Below are 22132 nucleotides of genomic sequence, written 5' to 3' on the forward strand. Positions count from 1 at the left end.
ATACCACTGCCTGCTACCCTTCCTGAAGCTGAGAAGCAAATAAGGTTGTGCCTGTGAAGTACCCAGCACTGTCTGGTACATGGAAAACTCTCTGTCAGAATAGATACCAACTGTCTTTACTATTAGTGTTGCCGCTGTTTTAAACCATGCTTTAATGGACATTCTTACATGTAAGAATTTGTGTGCATCTCTTACTATTTTCTGTTAGGATGAATTCCTAGACGTGGAATCAAAGGCTATATTTCAGGTTTAACACATACTGGCAGTTGGCCTGACACAAAAGATGCACCCATTTGTGACAGTCCGTGTTCCACCAGTCTGTGAACAAGGGCTATTAACATTTTTAAAAAGTCCATCAATATGATGTTTTTATTATTTTGGTGGAATTTTCTTTGATTACTAATGAGGGCAATTCTTTTTCATGTTTATTGTTAGAAATGGCCTTTACAAGTTCTTTGTCCATTTGCCCTTTGGGCCCACCCTTCTTCAGAATGTCAAGATACCTAATGATATCTGTCCCTAAAAGCTGACCGTTATGTTGAGTCTGTAAACAGTTGGCTTAAGCAGGATCTACGAGTCCAAGCAGAGAAGAGAGGCGCACACACCACGTGCGTCCTGAGGGCACACGGCATTTACCTCCTTAAAGAACCAGGGCCAGTCCCCTTCACTTCATGGGCTTGTTTCCTCTGGAATCTGCTGTGGCCGAGAATGCTAAGTAATAACACATGTTTGGGATGGTGATAAAAACATGCCAAGGAAGTCACAGAACATTATTTGAAACCCAGACCACTGTTTAGTCTGGCAGCTCTTGTGCTCTTCAATTATATGACAAAGGCCCCGTCTGTACAGAAAACACTGTAATACATTCTGACCAATAACTGTCACCACATGGAATCAGAAGACTTGACGTGTGAGAGAGTTTGGTGTGGAGACAGGAGAGCTGAATTGGGAGGCTGTCTTGTGCCTCAAGTTACATTCCATTCAGTGGGGTATCACTTTGTTCTACAGAGTTGACTGACAGTGACAGGTGTATGGGACGGAATCACAGACAACGCCTGGCTTCATCAAGAGTAGATTAACAACAACAAGGAGGAACGTGCAGCTTAAGACTGTTAGCCTGTTAATTCTACAATGGTCCATTACCTAGGGAAATCATCAAAAGAAAGCACAAACGGGACAACAGAAATATGAGGTTAAAACTTGCCCAAACTTATCAAGGGACCGATTCTCTCAGACTTTAGAAGGTACACTGATCATACCAAGAGACTTTATTTAGCTGTTATTTCTACAGTTAGGATGCCACGAAGGTTTGCTGGCTGCAATAACCAGGTAAAGGTTTCTAAATGAACTGTGATTTGTAAAGACAGCTAGTAACTGTATAAACACGAAATATCAAAATAAGGGCACCGTAGGGTGCTTCATTGCCAGACGACGTTATCTTCTCCTTTTGGCATTGTTTTCTGTGCTCATATTTTAACACCATCTAAAGCAAGACAAATTTGCTCTACAAGTGCAAAATGACAAAAAGGCATTAAATTAATGAGTCAAAACTCAAAGACGCCAATAAGAAGAGTTGGAAACTCCGATCAAGCCAAGAAAAATAAATGCACCAGTCAAAATAAATGTGTCACACATTAATATTCTGGTCGGAGGCAACTGATTCAACTGTCATCTTGATACATTCCGGAATGAACCAGTTAAAATGAAGATGTTAAATAAACAAATCATTTAAAGAATATTCCTTTTAAATCCTGAAGGTAACGATCCAGCCTGTGGTGACTGGATAAACAAATGGAAAAATGTTGATTATGGTAAAGAATACAGTAGACTGCTTTGACAGCACACCCTGTATATACATGAAAAATCAAGTGTTCTGCCGAAGGACGTCAATGTTTAGGTGACAACGGCTCACGAAAGTTACTGGAGGTGTGGGTCCTACCCATGCCCACGACTGCCGTCTAGTCACGGGCACTGACTGCCCCTAGAACCACCCACAGGGAAGGTCTCATTTCACTGGCACACAGGCCACTTCAAGCTTTCGCCTCCTCACAGAACAGGCTGGACTAGGTCACTGTGGACTCGCACATACAAAAGTGTCTGCACGGACCCCACAGAAAAGTTTCTCTATGCAACTGAGTCACTCCCTAATAATGGCTGGTGACCTGAGGAGGCTGCCACTGAACCAAGGTTGAACTACTCAGGAGGCTCAGAATGCAGTCCTAGAATTCGCATCATGCTCTGATAGCCCAGGCTAGACTCCTGTGCTAAAAGAACCGCGGTATGTGAGCAGAGCTCTGTTCACAATGCTGTCGTGTCATCTCCACGACGGCCACAGAGCCTGCAGAACAGTCTCTGGCTGTGTCTAGGGGCCGAGGAAGCCTAGGGCTCTTGACAGTGTAGAGCTTAGGCGGAGAAAACCAGCGACCCATGGGCTGCATGCGTCCGCCACTAAAGGGCTGCATCAAGCGGCACCAGGAAAGACACGGATATGTTTCCAGACAGAAGATGTCTGTTCTAGATAGAAAGTGAAAGTGAAAGTCGCTCAGTCGTGCCCGACTCTTTGCAACCCTATGGACTGTATAGTTCGTGGAATACTCCAGGCCAGAATACTGGAGTGGGTAGCCTTTCCCTTCTCCAGGGGATCTTCCCAACCCAGGGCTTGAACCCAGGTTTCCCACGTTGCAGGCAGATTCGTTACCAGCTGAGCCACAAGGGAAGGCCAAGAATACTAGAGTGGATAGCCTCTCCCTTGTCCAGGGGACCTTCCCGACCCAGGAATCGAACCAGGGTCTCCTGCATTGCAGGCAGATTCCTTACCAACTGAGCTACGAAGGCCCAGGCTAAAAAACACCTCTCAGCAGGGTTCGAGAAAGGACTGAGCTCCAGCCTATCTGAAGGAGCTGAGAATAAATAGTGATTCTGAACACGCTTCAACAGTCTATTATGGGGGACATAACACGTTTTTCACAGGGAAAATAATGTCTTAATTTTTCAAAGGCAAGTGTGAAAAGTGTGTTTGTGTGTGTATGTGTTCAGTCATGTCCAACTCTCTGTGACCCCATGGGCTGTAGTCCGCCAGGCTCCTCTGTCCATGAGGATTCTCCAGGCAAGAATACTGGAGTGAGTTGATATTTCCTTCTTCAGGGGATCTTCCCGACCCAAGGACTAAACCCACATCTCCTGGTGGATTCTTTACCACTGCATCCCTGGGAATCAAGCAAGTATAAAAAGAGGAACTCATAAAAGTGAAAATTACAATAATCACAGTAATATTTACCATTTTACTCTCTACTTTAAATCAGGGGGGAAAAGGAAAGTAACAAATGACAACAGCCCCAAAGAGAAAATATGTAAGCAGCATGGAGGTTTAGTACAGTGTTAGCATTTTTATAAATATTCTAAAAATAGGAATACAGAACATGGTTTCCAGTTATTCAAATAAGAATTCAATACCTTCACCTCTCAATTCACTGATCTCAACACTTCCAAACTGTTTTCTAATCTCCCCACCTCAGGTACCCAGTTTCTAGACAGATTACTAACTGCACCACTTCAAACGTCTCATTTTTAAGCATCCCAAACACAGAGCATCACTTGCCAACGTCCCAGCTCACTTACCCTGTGCCTGTGCACAGGATTCTAACGCCTGTCCCTGAGGGGGCGCTGCAGGGGCTACCCCCCCCAGGAGGCAAGGTTCAGTCTGGCAAGGCACTGCTCACTCTGTGGCTTCACCCACCTTACCCTTACTGTGAGATCGAGGGCTGGGAAACTGTTCTAGTAAAGGGACACAGGCAAATACTTCTGGCTTTGCAGATCATGTGGTCTCTTTCAAAACTACCCAACTCTGTCACTGCAGCACAAAAGCAGCCACAAACGATAAACAAATGGAAAAGTGTGGCCTGTGTTCTGCTATTGTTGTTACACAGCCGTGTCTGACTCTTTGCAACCCCGTGGACTGCAGCACACCAGGCCTCCCTGTCCTTCACCATCTCTGGGAGTCTGCTCAAACTCACGTCCATCGAGTCGGTGATGTCATCCAGCCATCTCATCCTCTGTCGCCTCCTTCTCCTCCTGCCCTCAATCTTTCGCAGCATCAGGGTCTTTATTAATAAAACTTTATTTACAAAAGCAGGTGGGCTGGATTTGGCCCCTAAACTGAAGTTTATCAACTTCTGCACTTAGATCATCCTCATCAACAGAGAAACGTCACTAAAATATTCAGAACAAGCCAAAAACTGCTTTGACACTGAATTTCCCTCCAGCTCCCCATTTTTCAGCTCTGCTTTATAGCAAAACTCTTCTTAGAATTACTGGTGCTCCCTGTTTCCACCATCATTCCCTCCTCAGTGAACCGCCACCCCCGCCCCCAGGCTTTTGCCCCGAATGCCACTAAAAATAAGCCCCACGATATTACTCCTGCTGCCAGCTCATCCTCATCTTACTGACACTTGCAGCTGCATTGACCCTGTTCTTATTCCCTTCATCTGTGAGTCCCAGTAAAACAGAGGCTCACTTCCTCCATTAGGACGCTAGCATTAACACAGCTACTCAACCCCCTCACCTCACTCTAGCATGCTGTCACCTTCCCAAGAAGCCCTGACCACCCTCTTAAAAGCAGCTGACTCCACCCATCACTCTCCACTCTCTAACCCTGCTCTTTATTATTCTGTACACGGGGTTTTTAAGTTGATTTCCTTGTTTATTCTGTTACCCTCCAGGCATTCATAAGCTCCGTGAAAATCAGAAGCGTGTACGTTTCACCTGACTCAGAGAACACTACTTGCAGGGTGACTCAATGAATAACAAAATAATATTAACTATTCTTGTACACAGAAAAATATCAGAGCAGATTCTGCCCTGAAGTTCCATAATTCTACAATGGAAATAAACTGCAAAACTTCAAGAGATTTTGTGAATAAGAGAAAAGATACAAATGAGTTTTGTTGTGGGCAAGTAAGGAACTACTTCAGGAGAAAATGTTAGGTAGCTTTTTGTTAAAGATCTCTGAACATCTATTTAAATAAAGAAGGAAGGAACTGTGAGTTATTGTTGATTGCAGACCACAAAACCTCAGGCGTTGCCCTGATCAGAGACTTCAACTAAATGCTGGCCTCCGATATGACAAGTGTGGTTAAAGTTCAGACACCATGTGACCAGACACATTGGCCTGTTGGGTTCTTGGTCAGGACCCAGTTGCCACTCTGTAAGGAAAGCTGTCACTGAACCCATGCAAGCCAGAGGAGGATAACTGAAGTGAGTACGCCTCCAGGGTGGCTTCCCAGGTGGTGCAAGTGGTAAAAAATTATCTGCCAAAGCTGGAGATGCAGGTTCGATTCCTGGGTCAGGAGGATTCCCTGGAGGAGGGAATGGCTACCCACTTCAGTATTATTGCCTGGGAACTACCATGGACAGAGGAGCCTGGCAGGCTATAGTTTCCATAGGGTCGCAAAAGAGTCCAACACCACTGAGCGATAGAGGGCACACAAAACACAAGTTCCCAGCACGCAGGGCTGCTGTGGGAATACGGAGTGAAAAGATTAAGCTGTTTATAAGGACAGAGATGAACAGTCTTGGTGGACCCGGCTGACCCCCATACAATAAGGTTAGGCAATGGAATGTGCACCAAGTCAGTAGGAACTTAGGGACAATCTCTGTGATGAGCAACAGTGGAAGAAAACAAGCAGAAGTGTTACCACTACCTACACTAGGAAAAGGAAAGATGTCTCTAAAAGGTCAAAACAGATTTGAGTCAATTATGATTGATCTTCCTCACAAATCACAAAGGAAAATAGATGGCCTTGGATCAAACTCCTGAAGTTTTAGTCTGGTATCTTTCCCTGGTGGCTCAGCTGGTAAAGAACCCACCAGCCACTGCAGGAGATGCAAGAGAGGCAGGTTCAATCCCCAGGTAGGGAAGATCCCCTGGAGAAGGAAACGGCAAACTGCTCCAGTATTCTTACCTGGAAAATTCCATGGATACAGGAGGCTGGTGGATTATAGTCCACAGGGTCACAAAAAGCTGGACATGACTGACCACACACAGACACACACAATCCTTCCATAATTCTATCATAATCCTTCTATAATTCTATCACACACACACACTTACACATCCTTCCATAATTCTATCAGAATACTGGGATAGATGGAGAGAATTTAATACTCCATGAGGGTTTACATAAACACTTACATCAGTTCCTGTAGGAGATAGGATGATTAGCTATCTCATAATTAACATGAGGAAGGATTCCAACCTTGTAGGAGTGGTTTAAGTCACAAGCAGAGGAAACGAAGAGGTCAGCAATCAGGAAATTACTAACCAGAATTGTGCCAGGAGCTGCCTCAATGATAAAAATAGACAGAGAGGGGAACCAGAAACTAGTGATGATGGCAGAGGGAAATAAAGAAAAAGCCTGCAGGTGCCATGATAAGATCCGCACAGCACCACAGACAACCATGCTGAGGAACTGAACCAATGTTACCAGCAGTGTGACGCAAAGAAGTGTAAAACAATCTGACTTCAACGTACACTGTTGTATTCACTTGGGTACCTTTTAAAAAGTGGTTCTGCTGGATAGTACAAAGGACAGAGGGCCAGGAGGTCTAGATCCAAAATCTGATCTTCTCTGAATTGGGCATGGGGTCTGGGGCATCCAAATTCCCTCTGAGGGCCTCACTTCCCTCATGTGTAAAATGAAGACATCAGGATGCTAATCATATCCTTTTATTCTGAATTTTTGATTCTCTAATGTCTTAGTGTGTTAATCACTCAGTTGTGTCTGACTCTTTGCCACCCATGGTCTGTAACTCTCCAGGATCCTCTGTCCATGGGATTCTCCAGGCAAGAATACTGGAGGGGATTGTCACTCCCTTCTCCAGGGGATCTTCCTGACCCAGGGATTGAACCCAGGTCTCCCGCAGAGCAGGCAGATTCTTTACCAACTGAGCCACCAGGGAAGCCCAGGATCTTGCTAACTCTGGAGGGAAGGCCCCTCTCACGGCTTGCCTTTCCAATGCAAACCAACCAAACCCCCACCAGCCTCCTTCATACAAAGCCCTTAAACTCCAGGCCACTACTTCCCTGCCCTTATCATCCTAGGGCCACGTACCAGGTAAGGAGAGACAAACCCCTCACCTCAAAGCCCAGTGAAGTTGGTCAAGCAGCCAAACCTAAGCCAGCTCACACACTCCTTCCCTTGTGGACCACAGACAGGCTCTTGCCCATGTTTTTTTTCTCGGCTCCTGCGCCTCCTGCCTGCCTCTGTTGCCTCCCCACATGGCTGCCCGTGGCGTGGGGTATCCCCTCCTCTTGGAATCTGTGAGTATAACACATTAATTTTTTGAGGGCAACCATCTCCTTGTTTGTTGATCTCACCAACCAGGAATAATTTTAGGCACCTCCAAGAGTATATCATGAATTATAAAAAAAAACTCCCAGGCTAAAAAAAATGTAATATACATTTTTAAACATTCAGATGATCTCTCCAAAGTACCATACAGCACTAATGTTCTAATATTTCTTTCTAGGGGTTAGGGTTCACATGAATAAAGACAAAAAAGTTCTATTCCCTCAGTTCAGGGGTCAGGAAAGATTTTCTGAAAAGGGCTAGAAAGTATGTATTTTAGGCTTTGCCAGACACAACGTCTCTGGGCCTCTAATTCTTCTGTGTTGGTAAGTTGCACGAATCTTTAAAAATGTAATCACCACTCTTACTTTGTAGGTTCTGGCCCTGTGGGCCACAGCTTGTGAGTCTCTGCTTTAGACAACAAGGGGAAGCCTGCAGATAAGGATGTCTTGTGAAACCCAGAAAGTTTTACTGAACCCCGACTCAGTTTTACCACCACTCTATATTGTACACAACTGGAGAACCACACTTTCAAAGGTGTACAATAAACTAGAGTTTAGAACCACTTAGAAGTGGTTGACTTGTAAATGTCACACCATAAAAGTAAGCTGAAACCATCCACTTCTGATCGTGAAATAGCTGCTAAGTAGTCATGTAACCCTGAATTCACATCTGCATTGAAAGAAAAGATTTCTGTATTGAAAGAACCATCCTTGGCTAAAGTCCAGGAGTCACAAACTTCACAGGGTCACAAAATCAAAAAGTCGTTTACAAGGAAAGCAGAGAGACATTCTAATACACTTATACGCTGTGGATTTCTCTAGAACCAAACAACATAAAATGAACACATTCAAGTGTAAAATCTTTCATAAGAATGGAAGGTATGTTTCATTTTCAAAAAATAGCTAACAGCGGTGGGAGATGGATTCAAGACGGCAGAGCACGAGAGTGTGGTGCTCGCCTTCCCTCACAAACACATCAAAAGTACATCTACATGGGGAACAAATCTCAGTGGAAAGTAACTGGAAACTGGCAAAAAGACTCTGTCTGCAATAAAGATCCACACATAATTGGAGAGGGAGGGAAGAAAAGTGATCAGGTCAGGACCTGTGCCAAGATCGGGGATGCAGAGTAAAGGGGAGGATCCACAGGTGGAGACCCGCCCTGCGGAAGAGGGGCTCTGAGCCGCTGACTGAGTGCCCCAACCCTGGGTCCTACCCAGGGAGACAAGACTCTGGCCAGCTGGAGGATCACTGGAATGAAGAGCAGGGCTGCGGGAAGCCTGGCCTCCCAGCGTGCAGAAGCACGGGCTGGCCTGCCCTGGAAGCAGGATGGAGAGAGCAGGCTAAGGACAAAGGGGACCTGGACTTGACACTGCCTCCGAGAAGAGGCAGAGAAACAGCTGCTGGAGTCTCCACAGGCGGTGCTTCAGAGACAGGTCTGTAGCTGACAGGAGCCAAAAGCCCCCACGGGACCCCCGGCTTCAGCACTGCCCCTCTCTGGGACGAGGGTCCCAGTGCCAGGAGCCCGGAAGGCACACGCTTAAACAGAAAGAGCTGGTCCAGCCTGACCATCAGGATTCAGCTCTACAACGTGGGGTCAGACCCTGCCCCTGTGAGGGTGGCCACGGCCACTGAGCAGAGAGGAAGTCCCACCTCACACCCGGCTCCAGCTATAGCCTCTCCATCTCCAGCCCCAACCCCTGCCAAGGACAGAGGTGTGAGCACACACTGAGGGAAGATGTGAGTTCTGTCCTTGTCACATTCAGATCTCCTACGAAAGGCCCAGGGCACACACAGTCTGCCTAGGGAGGCTCGCACGTAAGGACAGCACTTCAAGATGGCAATTTGTACAAGTGGCGCCTAAATTTATACAGGCAGAATAAGTTAAGAAAAATGAAAAGGCAAAGAAACAAGTCTCAAATGAAAGCTCAAAAGACACCCCTGAAAAAAATATTTTACCAGATAAAAATTCAAAGCATTGAATTTTTTTCAGTGAATTATAAAACTGTTAACCAGATTAAGGAAAAGAATAGATGAACACAGTGAGAATTTTAATAAAGAATAAGAAAATATAAGAAGGATGCAATCAGAAATGAAAAATTAAATAAGTGAAATAAAAAACACTAGAAGGAGTGAATAGCAGTCAGATACAAAAGAATGCAAAAAGTAATTTGGAATACAGAATGATGGAAATCACTCTCAGAAAAGAACACAACAACAAAAAAAAAATGAATAGCTGAACAGATATGTAGAACAACATTAAACACACTGATATTCACATTATAGAGGTCTCATAAAGAGAAAAGGTGATCAAAAATGTATTTGAGGAATTATACCTGAAAACTTGAAGAAGAAAAGAGATATACAGGTACAGGAACTGAGGAGGGTTCCAAGCAAGATGAACCCAAACAGACCCTAATGAAGACATATCATAATTAAAATGGCAAAAGTTAAAGATAGGGGAGGGGAAGAGGGACACTTACATTGCATTTTCTGTTGACCACATACTAACACTACCCTCATTTTCCAGATGAGGGAACTTAGGTATAGTCAGGTTAAGAAACTGTGCCAACAAAGACAGAAATATAGACCAATGGAACAGAATAGAAAGCCCAGAGATAAATCCACAAGCCTATGGACACCTTATCTTTGACAAAGGAGGCAAGGATATACAATGGAAAAAAGACAACCTCTTTAACAAGTGGTGCTGGGAAAACTGGTCAACCACTTGCAAAAGAATGAAACTAGAACACTTTCTAACACCATACACAAAAATAAACTCAAAATGGATTAAAGATCTAAATGTAAGACCAGAAACTATAAAACTCCTAGAGGAGAACATAGGCAAAACACTCTCCGACATAAATCACAGCAAGATCCTCTATGACCCACCTCCCAGAATATTGGAAATAAAAGCAAAACTAAACAAATGGGATCTAATGAAACTTAAAAGCTTTTGCACTACAAAAGAAACTATAAGTAAGGTGAAAAGACAGCCGTCAGATTGGGAGAAAATAATAGCAAATGAAGAAACAAAGGATTAATCTCAAAAATATACAAGCAACTCCCGCAGCTCAATTCCAGAAAAATAAATGACCCAATCAAAAAATGGGCCAGAGAACTAAACAGACATTTCTCCAAAGAAGACACACAGATGGCTAACAAACACATGAAAAGGTGCTCAACATCACTCATTATTAGAGAAATGCAAATCAAAACCACAATGAGGTACCATTACACACCAGTCAGGATGGCTGCTATCCAAAAGTCTACAAGCAATAAATGCTGGAGAGGCTGTGGAGAAAAGGGAACCCTCTTACACTGTTGGTGGGAATGCAAACTAGTACAGCCACTATGGAAAACAGTGTGGAGATTTCTTAAAAAACTGGAAATAGAACTGCTATATGACCCAGCAATACCACTTCTGGGCATACACACTGAGGAAACCAGATCTGAAAGAGACACATGCACCCCAATGTTCATCGCAGCACTGTTTATAATAGCCAGGACATGGAAGCAACCTAGATGCCCATCAGCAGATGAATGGATAAGGAAGCTGTGGTACATATACACCATGGAATTTTACTCAGCCGTCAAAAAGAATTCATTTGAACCAGTCCTAATGAGATGGATGAAACTGGAGCCCCTTATACAGAGTGAAGTAAGCCAGAAAGATAAAGAACATTACAGCATACTAACACATATATATGGAATTTAGAAAGATGGTAACGATAACCCTATATGCAAAACAGAAAAAGAGACACAGAAATACAGAACAGACTTTTGAACTCTGTGGAAGAAGGTGAGGGTGGGATGTTTCAAAAGAACAACATGTATACTATTTATGGTGAAACAGATCACCAGCCCAGGTGGGATGCATGAGACAAGTGCTCCGGCCTGGTGCACTGGGAAGACCCAGAGGAATCGGGTGGAGAGGGAGATGGGAGGGGTGATCGGGATGGGGAATAAGTGTAAATCTATGGCTGATTCATGTCAATGTATGACAAAACCCACTGAAATGTTGTGAAGTAATTAGCCTCCAACTAATAAAAAAATTAAAAAAAAAAAAAAAAAAGAAACTGTGCCAAAATTATACAGCTAGTTAGGTTAAACTCCTTTAGGTGCTCCCACAACCTCCTGGATATGACTGTACCCTGCTATTGTTACACTGTCTTGAACCCTCTTACCCTGTTGGTGGGAATGCAAACTAGTACAGCCACTATGGAGAACAGTGTGGAGATTTCTTAAAAAACTGGAAATAGAACTGCCATATGACCCAGCAATACCACTTCTGGGCATACACACTGAGGAAACCAGATCTGAAAGAGACACGTGTACCCCAATGTTCATCGCAGCACTGTTTATAATAGCCAGGACATGGAAGCAACCTAGATGCCCATCAGCAGACAAATGGATAAGGAAGCTGTGGTACATATACACCATGGAATATTACTCAGCCATTAAAAAGAATTCACTTAAATCAGTCCTAATGAGATGGATGAAACTGGAGCCCCTTATACAGAGTGAAGTAAGCCAGAAAGATAAAGAACATTACAGCATACTAACACATATATATGGAATTTAGAAAGATGGTAACGATAACCCTATATGCAAAACAGAAAAAGAGACAGAGAAGTACAGAACAGACTTTTGAACTCTGTGGGAGAAGGTGAGGGTGGGATGTTTTGAAAGAACAGCATGTATATTATCTATGGTGAAACAGATCACCAGCCCAGGTGGGATGCATGAGACAAGTGCTCGGGCCTGGTGCACTGGGAAGACCCAGAGGAATCGGGTGGAGAGGGAGGTGGGAGGGGGGATCGGGATGGGGAATACGTGTAACTCTATGGCTGATTCATATCAATGTATGACAAAACCCACTGAAATGTTGTGAAGTAATTAGCCTCCAACTAATAAAAAAAATAAAAATTAAAAAAAAAATAAAAAATAAAAAACAAACAAACAAAAAAAAGAAAGCCTATGGCTAGGGACTGCCCTGGCAGCTAGTGGTTAAGAATTTGCCTTCCAATGCAGGGGGTGAGGGTTTGATCCCTGGTCAGGAAGCTAATATCCCACATGACTCACCGTCAAAAAATCAAAACACAAAGCAGAAGTAGCAGTGTAAAAATTCAATAAAGACCTTAAAAATGGTCCACATTAAAAAAAAATCTTAAAAAAGAAAGAATATGAGTGTACCTATGGCTGATTCTTGTGGATATATGACAGAAAAACACAAAATTCTGTGAAGCAATTATCCTTCAATTAAAAAAATTTTTTTTAATTTATAAAAAAGAAAGTCTATTGATAAATCTGTTTCCTCCACTAAATTCTAAGCACTTAGAAGGTGGTAAGAACTTTACCTTGTCCTAGCATTATTCATTGGTTGCTGAGTAGATATTTGATGAGTGAGTGAATGAACGAACAAAAGAACCAAAAGCCAATGAGGGAAGTCAGAAGAAGACTGGTTCCATAAGGTAAGAAGTCACCAAGAACTTCCTCTAAGAGACCACTAAAGTTCCTCTCTTCTAAAGGGCATTTTTTTTTTTTAAATCTTGCCATAACAGAAAGGGCTCTAACAATTTTTAAGCAAACTAAAATGATAATTCTTACACAGCATATTTTTTCTAATTTAGGGAAAGAGTTAATTGTTGCTCCAAAAGAACTCAAGAAGTTAAAATTTAATTTGTCTGCTACAGAAGGTTTGCTGAAAGTTGATTAGCTCTTAATGGAAACTCGCTTCTGGGGTGTGACTCTCTCTGAGCAATGGCTTGGTGCACCCTACTGTAAAATTAAGGTGAGAGAAGAAGGCAGAGCTCTGGGGAGTTCACACCTCCCGTCAGACAGGAAAACTGAACCAACACTCTTGCAAACAATTTACCTTTCTGCTATAAACCCAGGAATAAGCTAGATTCACCGCAGCCCCATGGTTTTTTGGGGTTTTTTGTGATTATGCTCTTGGCCCTTATTTGAAGGGGAACAATAAATTCTCAATTGTACTACAGCTAACCTTTTGAAGACTTCTTCATCTGCTAAGAATACCATAAAATAAGAACAATTAAAAAATAAATGTTGCACTTGACATAAAATGATTTCATGTTCCAATACTTACTGCTTGGTTCTCTAAACTCTTAATATGTACAATCTAAATTAAAATGACTATCCTTTTAAGAACATGATGCTAATGGATCTAATAAATTTACTTAAAAAAGGTTCACACTTATTTTTATATTACTAGAAACCTACTTACACATAAACCACTACAATATTGTAAAGTAATTAGCTTCCAGTTAAAATAAATAAATTAAAAGAAAAAGATTTTAAAAAAATTAAGGCATCTACTCTTGATATGCACTGAAAAACAAAGCATTTTGCCTAAAAAACCACTACTACCAAGTCATTGGGGAAGATCTTATAGGTTAATGAGTTACTGTTTTAGGCACTTGCCCAAATTAGGGGTGGGTGACACTTGTTTCAGGCCTAGCACTAATTTTGTTTTGGTGACAGTAAGCAATTAAACATAAATCAGTTCAGTCGCTCAGTCGTGCCCAACTCTCTGCGACGCCATGAACTGCAGCACGCCAGGCCTCCCTGTCCATCACCAACTCCCGGAGTCCACCCAAACCCATGTCCATCGAGTCAGTGATGCCATACAACCATCTCATCCGCTGTCGTCCCCTTCTCCTCCTGCCCTCAATCTTTCCCAGCATCAGGCTCTTTTCACATGAGTCAGTTGTTCGCATCAGGTGGCTGAAGTATCGGAGTTTCCGCTTCAACATCAGTCCTTCCAGTGAACACCCAGGACTGATCTCCTTTAGGATGGACTGGTTGGATCTCCTTGCAGTCCAAGGGACTCTCAAGAGTCTTCTCCAACACCACAGTTCAAAAGCATCAATTCTTCGGCGCTCAGCTTTCTTTATAGTCCAACTCTCACATCCATACATGACTATTGGAAAAACCATAGCTTTGACCGGACAGACCTTTGTTGGCAAAGTAATGTCTCTGCTTTTTAATTATGCTGTCTAGGTTGGTCATAACTTTTCTTCTAAGGAGTAAGCGTCTTTTGATTTCATGGCTGCATATCACCATCTGCAGTGATTTTGGAGCCCAGAAAATAAAGTCTCTCACTGTTTCCCTTGTTTCCCCATCTATTTGCCATGAAGTGATGCAACCGGATGCCATGATCTTAGTTTTCTGAATGCTGAGGTTTAAGACAACTTTTTCACCCTCCTCTTTCACTTTCATCAAGAGGCTCTTTAATTCCTCTTCACTTTCTGCCATAAGGGTGGTGTCATCTGCACATCTGAGGTTATTGATATTTCTCCCAGCAATCTTGATTCCAGCTTGTGCTTCCTCCAGCCCCACGTTTCTCATGATGTACTCTACATATAAGTTAAATAAGCAGGGTGATAGTATACAGCCTTGACGTACTCCTTTTCCTGTTTGGAACCAGTCTGTTGTTCCATGTCCAGTTCTAACTGTTGCTTTCTGACCTGCATACAGGTTTCTCAAGAGGCAGGTCAGGTGGTCTGGTATTCCCATCTTTTTCAGAATTTTCCACAGTTTATTGTGATCCACACAGTCAAAGGTTTTGGCATAGTATTAGACCACAAATAAAATCAAATAATAAAAATTAGAAATAGAACACTTCATACAATCTGGTCACAATGCAAACTAGAAATAAATAATGGACAAATTTCACATATCAGACTTGCAAAGATCAAACACTTGTATACAGTAATTCAATAAAATTTTAGCAAAAACAGGCACTCTCACACACCTTTGGTACAGTCTAGACTGGGGGTAATTTGGCAACACCTCTAAAATTACAAATGCTTAGACCAGGGGTTCCTGAACTTGTCTGCACATTGTAATCACCTGGCGGGCTTCAAAGCTACCGCTGCCTGTGTCCAGTCTGAGACTGTGATTTAACAGGCCTGGAATAAGGCCTGGGTTTTAGACTTTTTAAAAGATCCCCAGGTGATATTATGTACCCTGTAGTGAAAAAATTACACTTCTCATTATTTGTCTCTTGCATGTATGTTCACAAATATGATAAATAACCTACCTCATCAATTTCAACTTTGTTTTATAATACCAATACATTAGAAAAGCATAACTATTCACCAAAAGATGACAAAATATGGAATATGCATAAAATGTAACACTATGTATCTGTTTTTTTTTAAAAAAAAAGTACAGATGGTATGAGAATTATATCTCAACAAAGCTGTTACACATATTTTTGGAAAGAAGTGAAGAATGGCGCAGTCAGCGTACTATTATCTATGTGAAAGACACACACAAACTGGTCAAAAAGTGGCTGTCTCCTGGGGTAAAAATATGCTTTTCTATGTAAATTCTTTCAAATACTAAAATTTGAAATGCATTATGTATTACCTCTGAAAATACATTTTAAAAAATAAAATGGATTTACATGTATTCCCCATCCCGATACCCCCTCCCACCTCCCTCCCTATCCCATCCCTCTGAGTCTTCCCAGGGCACCAGCCCCGAGCACTTGTCTCATGCATCCAACCTGGGCTGGTGATCTGTTTCACCCTAGATAATATACATGTTTCGATGCTATTCTCTCAAAACATCCCACCCTCGCCTTCTCCCACAGAGTCCAAAAGTCTGTTCTGTACATCTGTGTCTCTTTTTCTGTCTTGCATATAGGGTTATCGTTACCATCTTTCTAAATTCCATATATATGCGTTAGTATACTGTATTGGTCTTTATCTTTCTGGCTTACTTCACTCTATATAATGGGCTCCAGTTTCATCCATCTCATTAGAACTGATTCAAATGATTCATGTCAATGTATGGCAAAACCCACTACAATATTGTAAAGTAATTAGCCTCCAACTAATAAAAATAAATGGAAAAAAAAAGTTTACTTGTACTGAAATTCTGTATAAATGGAAAAAAAAATTAAAATGAAACATAAAGTCAGTCTGGTCATATTATTGTCCACACAAGCAGAATCTTCATCAGCTAACAACAGTCCAAGGGGCATAAGTGAATATTTTGGAATGATGGAAATACTCGATCTTGATCATGATGATAATTCCACAATTGAGTATGTTTCTCAAAACTCAGAGACCTGCATACCTAAAATGCATGTGTTTTACCGTATAGAAACTTATACTTCAATAAAACCTGACTTTAAAAAAATTTTTAAAGCTTGTGTGACAACCAGACCTCTTGACCAATGCTAGTAGGAATGTAAATTGGTACAACCAATAAGGGAAACTGCTTGGTGATATCTACTGGATCTGTGTAAGCACAAGTTCTGTGAGCCAGTACTTCCACTCTAGAATGAATACTCAATGGAGACACATACACAGATCCACCAAGGAGCACATGTGATACTCATGGTCATGCTACTCACGACAGCAAAAAAAAAAAAAATAGGAACAGTGCAGACACTGTTAAAAGTAAAACTGGATTAGCAGACTGTAGTGTATTTGTGCAATGGACAGCCAGGCAGGAAGTTTCCCTTTGAAGAGTGGCATCGCCAAGACCAAGAACTGATGGCAAGGAGCACGAGCAAAAAGCAGAATCCAAATGGGCCTCAACCATATAAAGAAACACTCAACTTCACTCATGAAAAGGAAAATGCAAATGAAAATTACCAGGGAATAATCTATCTCACCACACTGGCACATTCCAAAATTTAACAACGAGTTCTGATGGCAGGGTTGTAGGGAACCAGGCATCCTCAAACATATCCTCTGAAGATGCAAAATGGTAAAATCTCCACATAGGGCAGGGGCTTCCCCAGTGGCTCAGCTGGTAAAGAATCGGCCTGCCAATGCAAGAGATGCAAGAGACACGAGTTCAATCCCTGGGTCAGGAAAATCCCCTGGAGGAGGAAATGACAACCCACTCCAGTATTCTTGCCTGGAAAGTCCCATGGACAGAGGAGCCTGGCGGGCTACAGTCCACGGGGTGGCAAAGAGTTGGATGTGACTGAATGTACACGCACAGGATGCATATAGGGCAATGTGGCCAAATCTTAAGAAAAAAAAAAAAATTTTAAGCGCATTTATTTTTTGATACACAAATATCATAGCTAGAGATTTACCCTGTAAGATGTACATGCATACTAAAAAATGATGCATGAATAAGATTATTCATTGTTTATGAATTGTCTGTTCATAGACAATTATCATTGTCTATCAAAGGGTTGATAGAGCAAACAATGTGGAACAACCCACATCTATCTATTAGACATCAATGAGGTGAAGCATGCCACATCCATACAATGGAAGGCTTTATAACTGTAAAACACAATGTGGAAGCTCTCTATGCATCCATATAGAAACAAAATTGGGGAAGAAGTCATAGGGTAGAAAAACATACATAATGTGCTATTTGTGTGTGAAAGGGAGAAATGAGACAATACACAGGGCTATTAGTTTGCATTCGAACCTAAAATGAATAAAAGTAGTCAAACCACACAGGATATAATAAGAAGATGAGGAAAGGACACACGGGACAGAGGAAGGAACTGCTCTTCTGGCATATTGTATCTTTTCCCCAAGTAGAAATTTATTACCCATTTCAAAATGTTGGATTGAAAAATCATTTTTTGGGGAAAAAAGAAAGAAAATCTAGTTAGGGAAATAAAAACTTTCTTTCTCCCACCCCCACCTCAAGGTGTATGAACAGATTTTTGCAAGATGCACACAGGTTGCTAGGACCCATAGGATCTAGGACCTCCATTTAGAAAGATGTGGGGAGAGGGAGACAGCAGGTGGGTGGTAACAGGCCTTTAATGGTTTGCTCTTGATCTGTGGAGCCTCAGTCAAAATCAACACGGGACAGCACTTATTTTTATATCTTGTTTCAAGAGAAAAGGCAAACAGAGGAGAATAGTGAATACAGAAAGAGACCCTACAAAAGGCAAAAGTGATTATTAAATGAGGTTTGGGGATGATAAATTTCAGTTTACAAAATTTTTAGGATATTTGTGTAGAACAATATTCAAAATGAATCTTGCCCTGTCAAACTGTTACACAGTTGTGTTTATTATAACTGTAACATAATTTAATGTTAAAATCATTGTTCTCATTTTAAAACTTACTTGCTTAGGCTGAAATCTTTGCACATATATGCATTTTTCTCTAGAATAGATACTTAGAAGTAGAACTGGAGGTTGAAAGCTATGCACTTTTCACAATTTAATTATAGTGAATAAATATTAAGAGGTTCCAGATTATCAGTAGATAAGTAAAAGCAAAATAAAACAAAATCTCATTTCCATCTGTAAATTGGCAAAGATTGCCAAAGTGTGAATAAATACTGATATAAAAAGATCTTCAAATGATTTTGATATATGAAAAAGCAAATTTCAGTAAAACACATACCCAATGATACTATCTATGATTGTTTAAAATTTGACCACCACAAAGAGAAGCTATCTCAGTATATTCACACTGAATTTAAATAGCCCCTCAAAAGTTCAAGAAGGACACCCACCAAAATAATAACTATTAGCCCTGGCAAAGATTTGTGTATCACTGGTGGGGAATAAGGAAGCCCAGAGTACCTCTTGGTTATATTATTGGAATTTAATACAAAGACAAGATACTCAAATATTAATTATGCAAGGAAAACAAACAAAAAAGTTTATAAAAATTAATCCACTGAATTCTGCTTGTAAATCTTTTTTCAAGAGAATAAACCGACTTCTAAACCTAGGGTCTAATCATTTTAAAATAAAAAGATTTTAGGTCATCAATTATCTGTATCTACCTCACTAGACTTTTTACCCTCAACATGAAAAGTTAGATGCATTTACTAAAGAATTGGCAAGAAGAGAAAGTAGTCTCGAAAACATGTCTCATGAATGAGCAAGAGACAACTTAAAAAAAGGAAATACAATCCATTCAATCTAATGAAGGGATAAAATTAGTACGTAATTTTACCTCTTGGTATGGAAGGTCCAGGAAAGAAACAACTATCTGAATTTGGCTTTAATTTCTAACACAGATTCACTCTTTAGACTTAAATTTCTTCTGTAGGAAGAAAGAATGGTGCCTTCTAAATCAGAAATTTTGGAAGACTCATTGGACAGAGATTTGAAAGGCTACAGAAAAACAGGATTAAGAACTGCCGAGGATATAAAAGGGTTACTTAAGTGTTCTCCAAGTTCTTTTGCAATGTGACACCCAGACTACATGGTCACATTTATATGTCAGAAATGAACACGGCCACCCACAGGACACAAGCCTGAGAGCTGCAACCGCCCCAGCACTGTGGCTGACCTGTGACTGGGTCAAGGTGCATGCCAGGCATGGCACATCCCCTGCAAAGGTTGCCTTAGTTCAGACTGCCACTCAATATGTATACTCTACAAAGAGCCTTTCTTGTCCAGCATTAATGGTAGCTCATCACTATGTACAAATGTGGGTGTTGGACTATAAAGAAGGCTGAGCACCAAAGAACTGATGTTTTTGAACTGTGCTGTTGGAGAAGACTCTTGAGAGTCCCTTGGACAACAAGGAGATCAAACAAGTCAATCCTAAAGGAAATCAATCCTGAATATTCATTGGAAGGATAGATGCTGAAGCTCCAATACTCTGACCACCTAATGAGAAGAACTGACTCATCGGAAAAAGGCCCTGATGCTGGAAAAGACTGAGGGCAGGAGAAGACAGCAACAGAGGATGAAATGGTTGGATGACACCGCTGACTCAATGGACATGAATTTGAGCAAATTCTGGGAGACGGTGAAGGAAAGAGAAACCTGGTGTGCTACAGTACATGGGGTCACAGAGGGTCAGACAAGACTGAGCGGCTGAACAAAAACATCACCACCACTATGCAGAACTGGTAAACAGCAGACTGGCTGAAATCCAGGTTGCAACTGTGTGATTTAGTTCTTTAAGAAAGACTGAAGGACAGCTCTACAGGTGCAGGATCCAAACCCACAGGGTCAGACACCACCCACATAACCCACACAATCAAAATCTGTGTTCTTCTTTGAAAGCAACAACTCTTCTCCTGCCCTTCTACAGACCTGGGTGCTCTTTGACCAGTTCTTGCTTGCAAGACTGAAGCAGTTGCCGCTGCTCTAGCAACTAATTTGGTGTCATCACAGGTGGTGTCTTCCATAAAGGCAAAAAGCTTTCAACCACTCAATGAAAAGTATGCCAACTTAAAATAGTTGAAAAGTTATAGTCAATAAATATGACAGGGACTTAATAAATAACTTGTTCAGTACAATGAGGTGACAACTGACTTTTTAAAAAGTACATGTGTTAGTATTTTCTCTTCGAAGAATTTATAATCTTAGAGCATTATGGATTCCACAATATGCAAACTCCAGCAAAGAATAAAAATATGAGAACATAATCCAAAACACCATAGATCACAGATATTACAAGTCATAAAACATGAAAATTTATCACTTTGGTAACTTAAACTCGATTCTTGTACAATCTCATCATCTTTAACATTTTCAGAACACATAAAATTCACTTTATAGATGAGAAACAAAGAAATGAAAGTCTGAAGTAACAGTACCTGGTAAAAGTTGGGTTGTGTTCAGTCATGGCAACCAGCAGCTTCAGAGCATATGCTGGTACAGGGTCCGGCTCCGTGAGGATGTGTTCATACCTGAAAGGACAACATGATTAAAAAACACTCAGCGCTTTTCTCACTGTAAGTTTCCTCTGATCAACAGAAACAATATCCCATGAGTTTCAAACATGTTTCAAAAAAAAAGCAGATACTGAAATAAATGCATGAGCTATAGGACCTGCACTTGCCAGTGGAGGTGATGACACTGGCCTACCACACAGAGCATGGGTGCTGGGAAGACTCAATGAGACAATTCAGCTAAAATGATCAGTACAGGCTACCCTCACAGTAAGAGACTCAGAAACTTCAGCATTCGTGTTAGGTGTGGCAAACTACCTCACATTCAGAGATTCTAGAGGACTCATGAGACCCATGTATGGTTGTACTCATAGTATAGACTTAGTACAACAAAGGCACAGAGCTGAATCATAAGGGAGACAGACACGGTGGAGCTGGAAGATTCCACGTGCAAGCTTCCTTATCCTCTCTCCCTTCCACAAGGGGTCACACAGCATGCTCTTTCTCCCAGCCAGGAAACTGCAGCACGTATGCGTGATGCTACCACCCAGGGAAGTCCATTACAGGCTCATGGGACCAAGGTATTTATTGCGTGGGGCTGGTCACACAGGGAACCTCCGTTCAGTTGCTTAGTCAAGTCCGACTCTTTGTAATCCCATAGACTGCAGCACATCAGGCTTCCCTGTCCATCACCAACTCCTTGCTCAAACTCATGTCCACTGAGTCGGTGATGCCATTCAATCATCTCAACCTCGGTCGTCCTCTTCTCCTCCTGCCTTCAATCCTTCCCAGCAGCAGCATCTTTTCCAATAAGTCAGTTCTTCACATCAGGTGGCCAAAGTATTGGAAATCCAGCATCAGTTCTTCCAATGAATATTCAGGACTGATTTTCTTTAGGAATGACTGGTTTGATCTCCTTGCACTCCAAGGCACTCTCAAGAGTCTTCTACCACACCACAGTTCAAAAGCAACAATTCTTCAGTGCTCAGCTTTCTTTATGGTCCAACACCCACATCCACACATAACTACTGGAAAAACCATAGCTTTGACTAGATGGACCTTTGTTGGCAAAGTAATATCTCTGCTTTCTAATATGCTGTCTACGTTGGTCATAGCTTTTCTTCCAAGGAACTGTCTTTTAATTTCATGGTTGCAGTCATCATCTGCAGTGATTTT

General features: G+C 41.6%; 1 protein-coding gene across 3 annotated transcripts in view; it reads right to left on the reverse strand.

Moving 5' to 3' along the window:
• The window catches only part of ULK4 (unc-51 like kinase 4), a 496555-nt gene that overhangs the window by 298282 nt on the left and 176141 nt on the right, over positions 1 to 22132 (reverse strand). For all 3 annotated transcript variants that reach the window (XM_043886762.1, XM_043886763.1, XM_043886761.1), the window contains one exon: positions 20882 to 20974. In XM_043886762.1, coding sequence (XP_043742697.1) covers positions 20882 to 20974 — 93 coding nt within the window. The remainder of the gene's footprint in view (positions 1 to 20881; positions 20975 to 22132) is intronic.

This window comes from Cervus elaphus, chromosome 24 (genome assembly GCF_910594005.1).
Source record: "Cervus elaphus chromosome 24, mCerEla1.1, whole genome shotgun sequence".
Taxonomy (NCBI): Eukaryota; Metazoa; Chordata; class Mammalia; order Artiodactyla; family Cervidae; genus Cervus; species Cervus elaphus.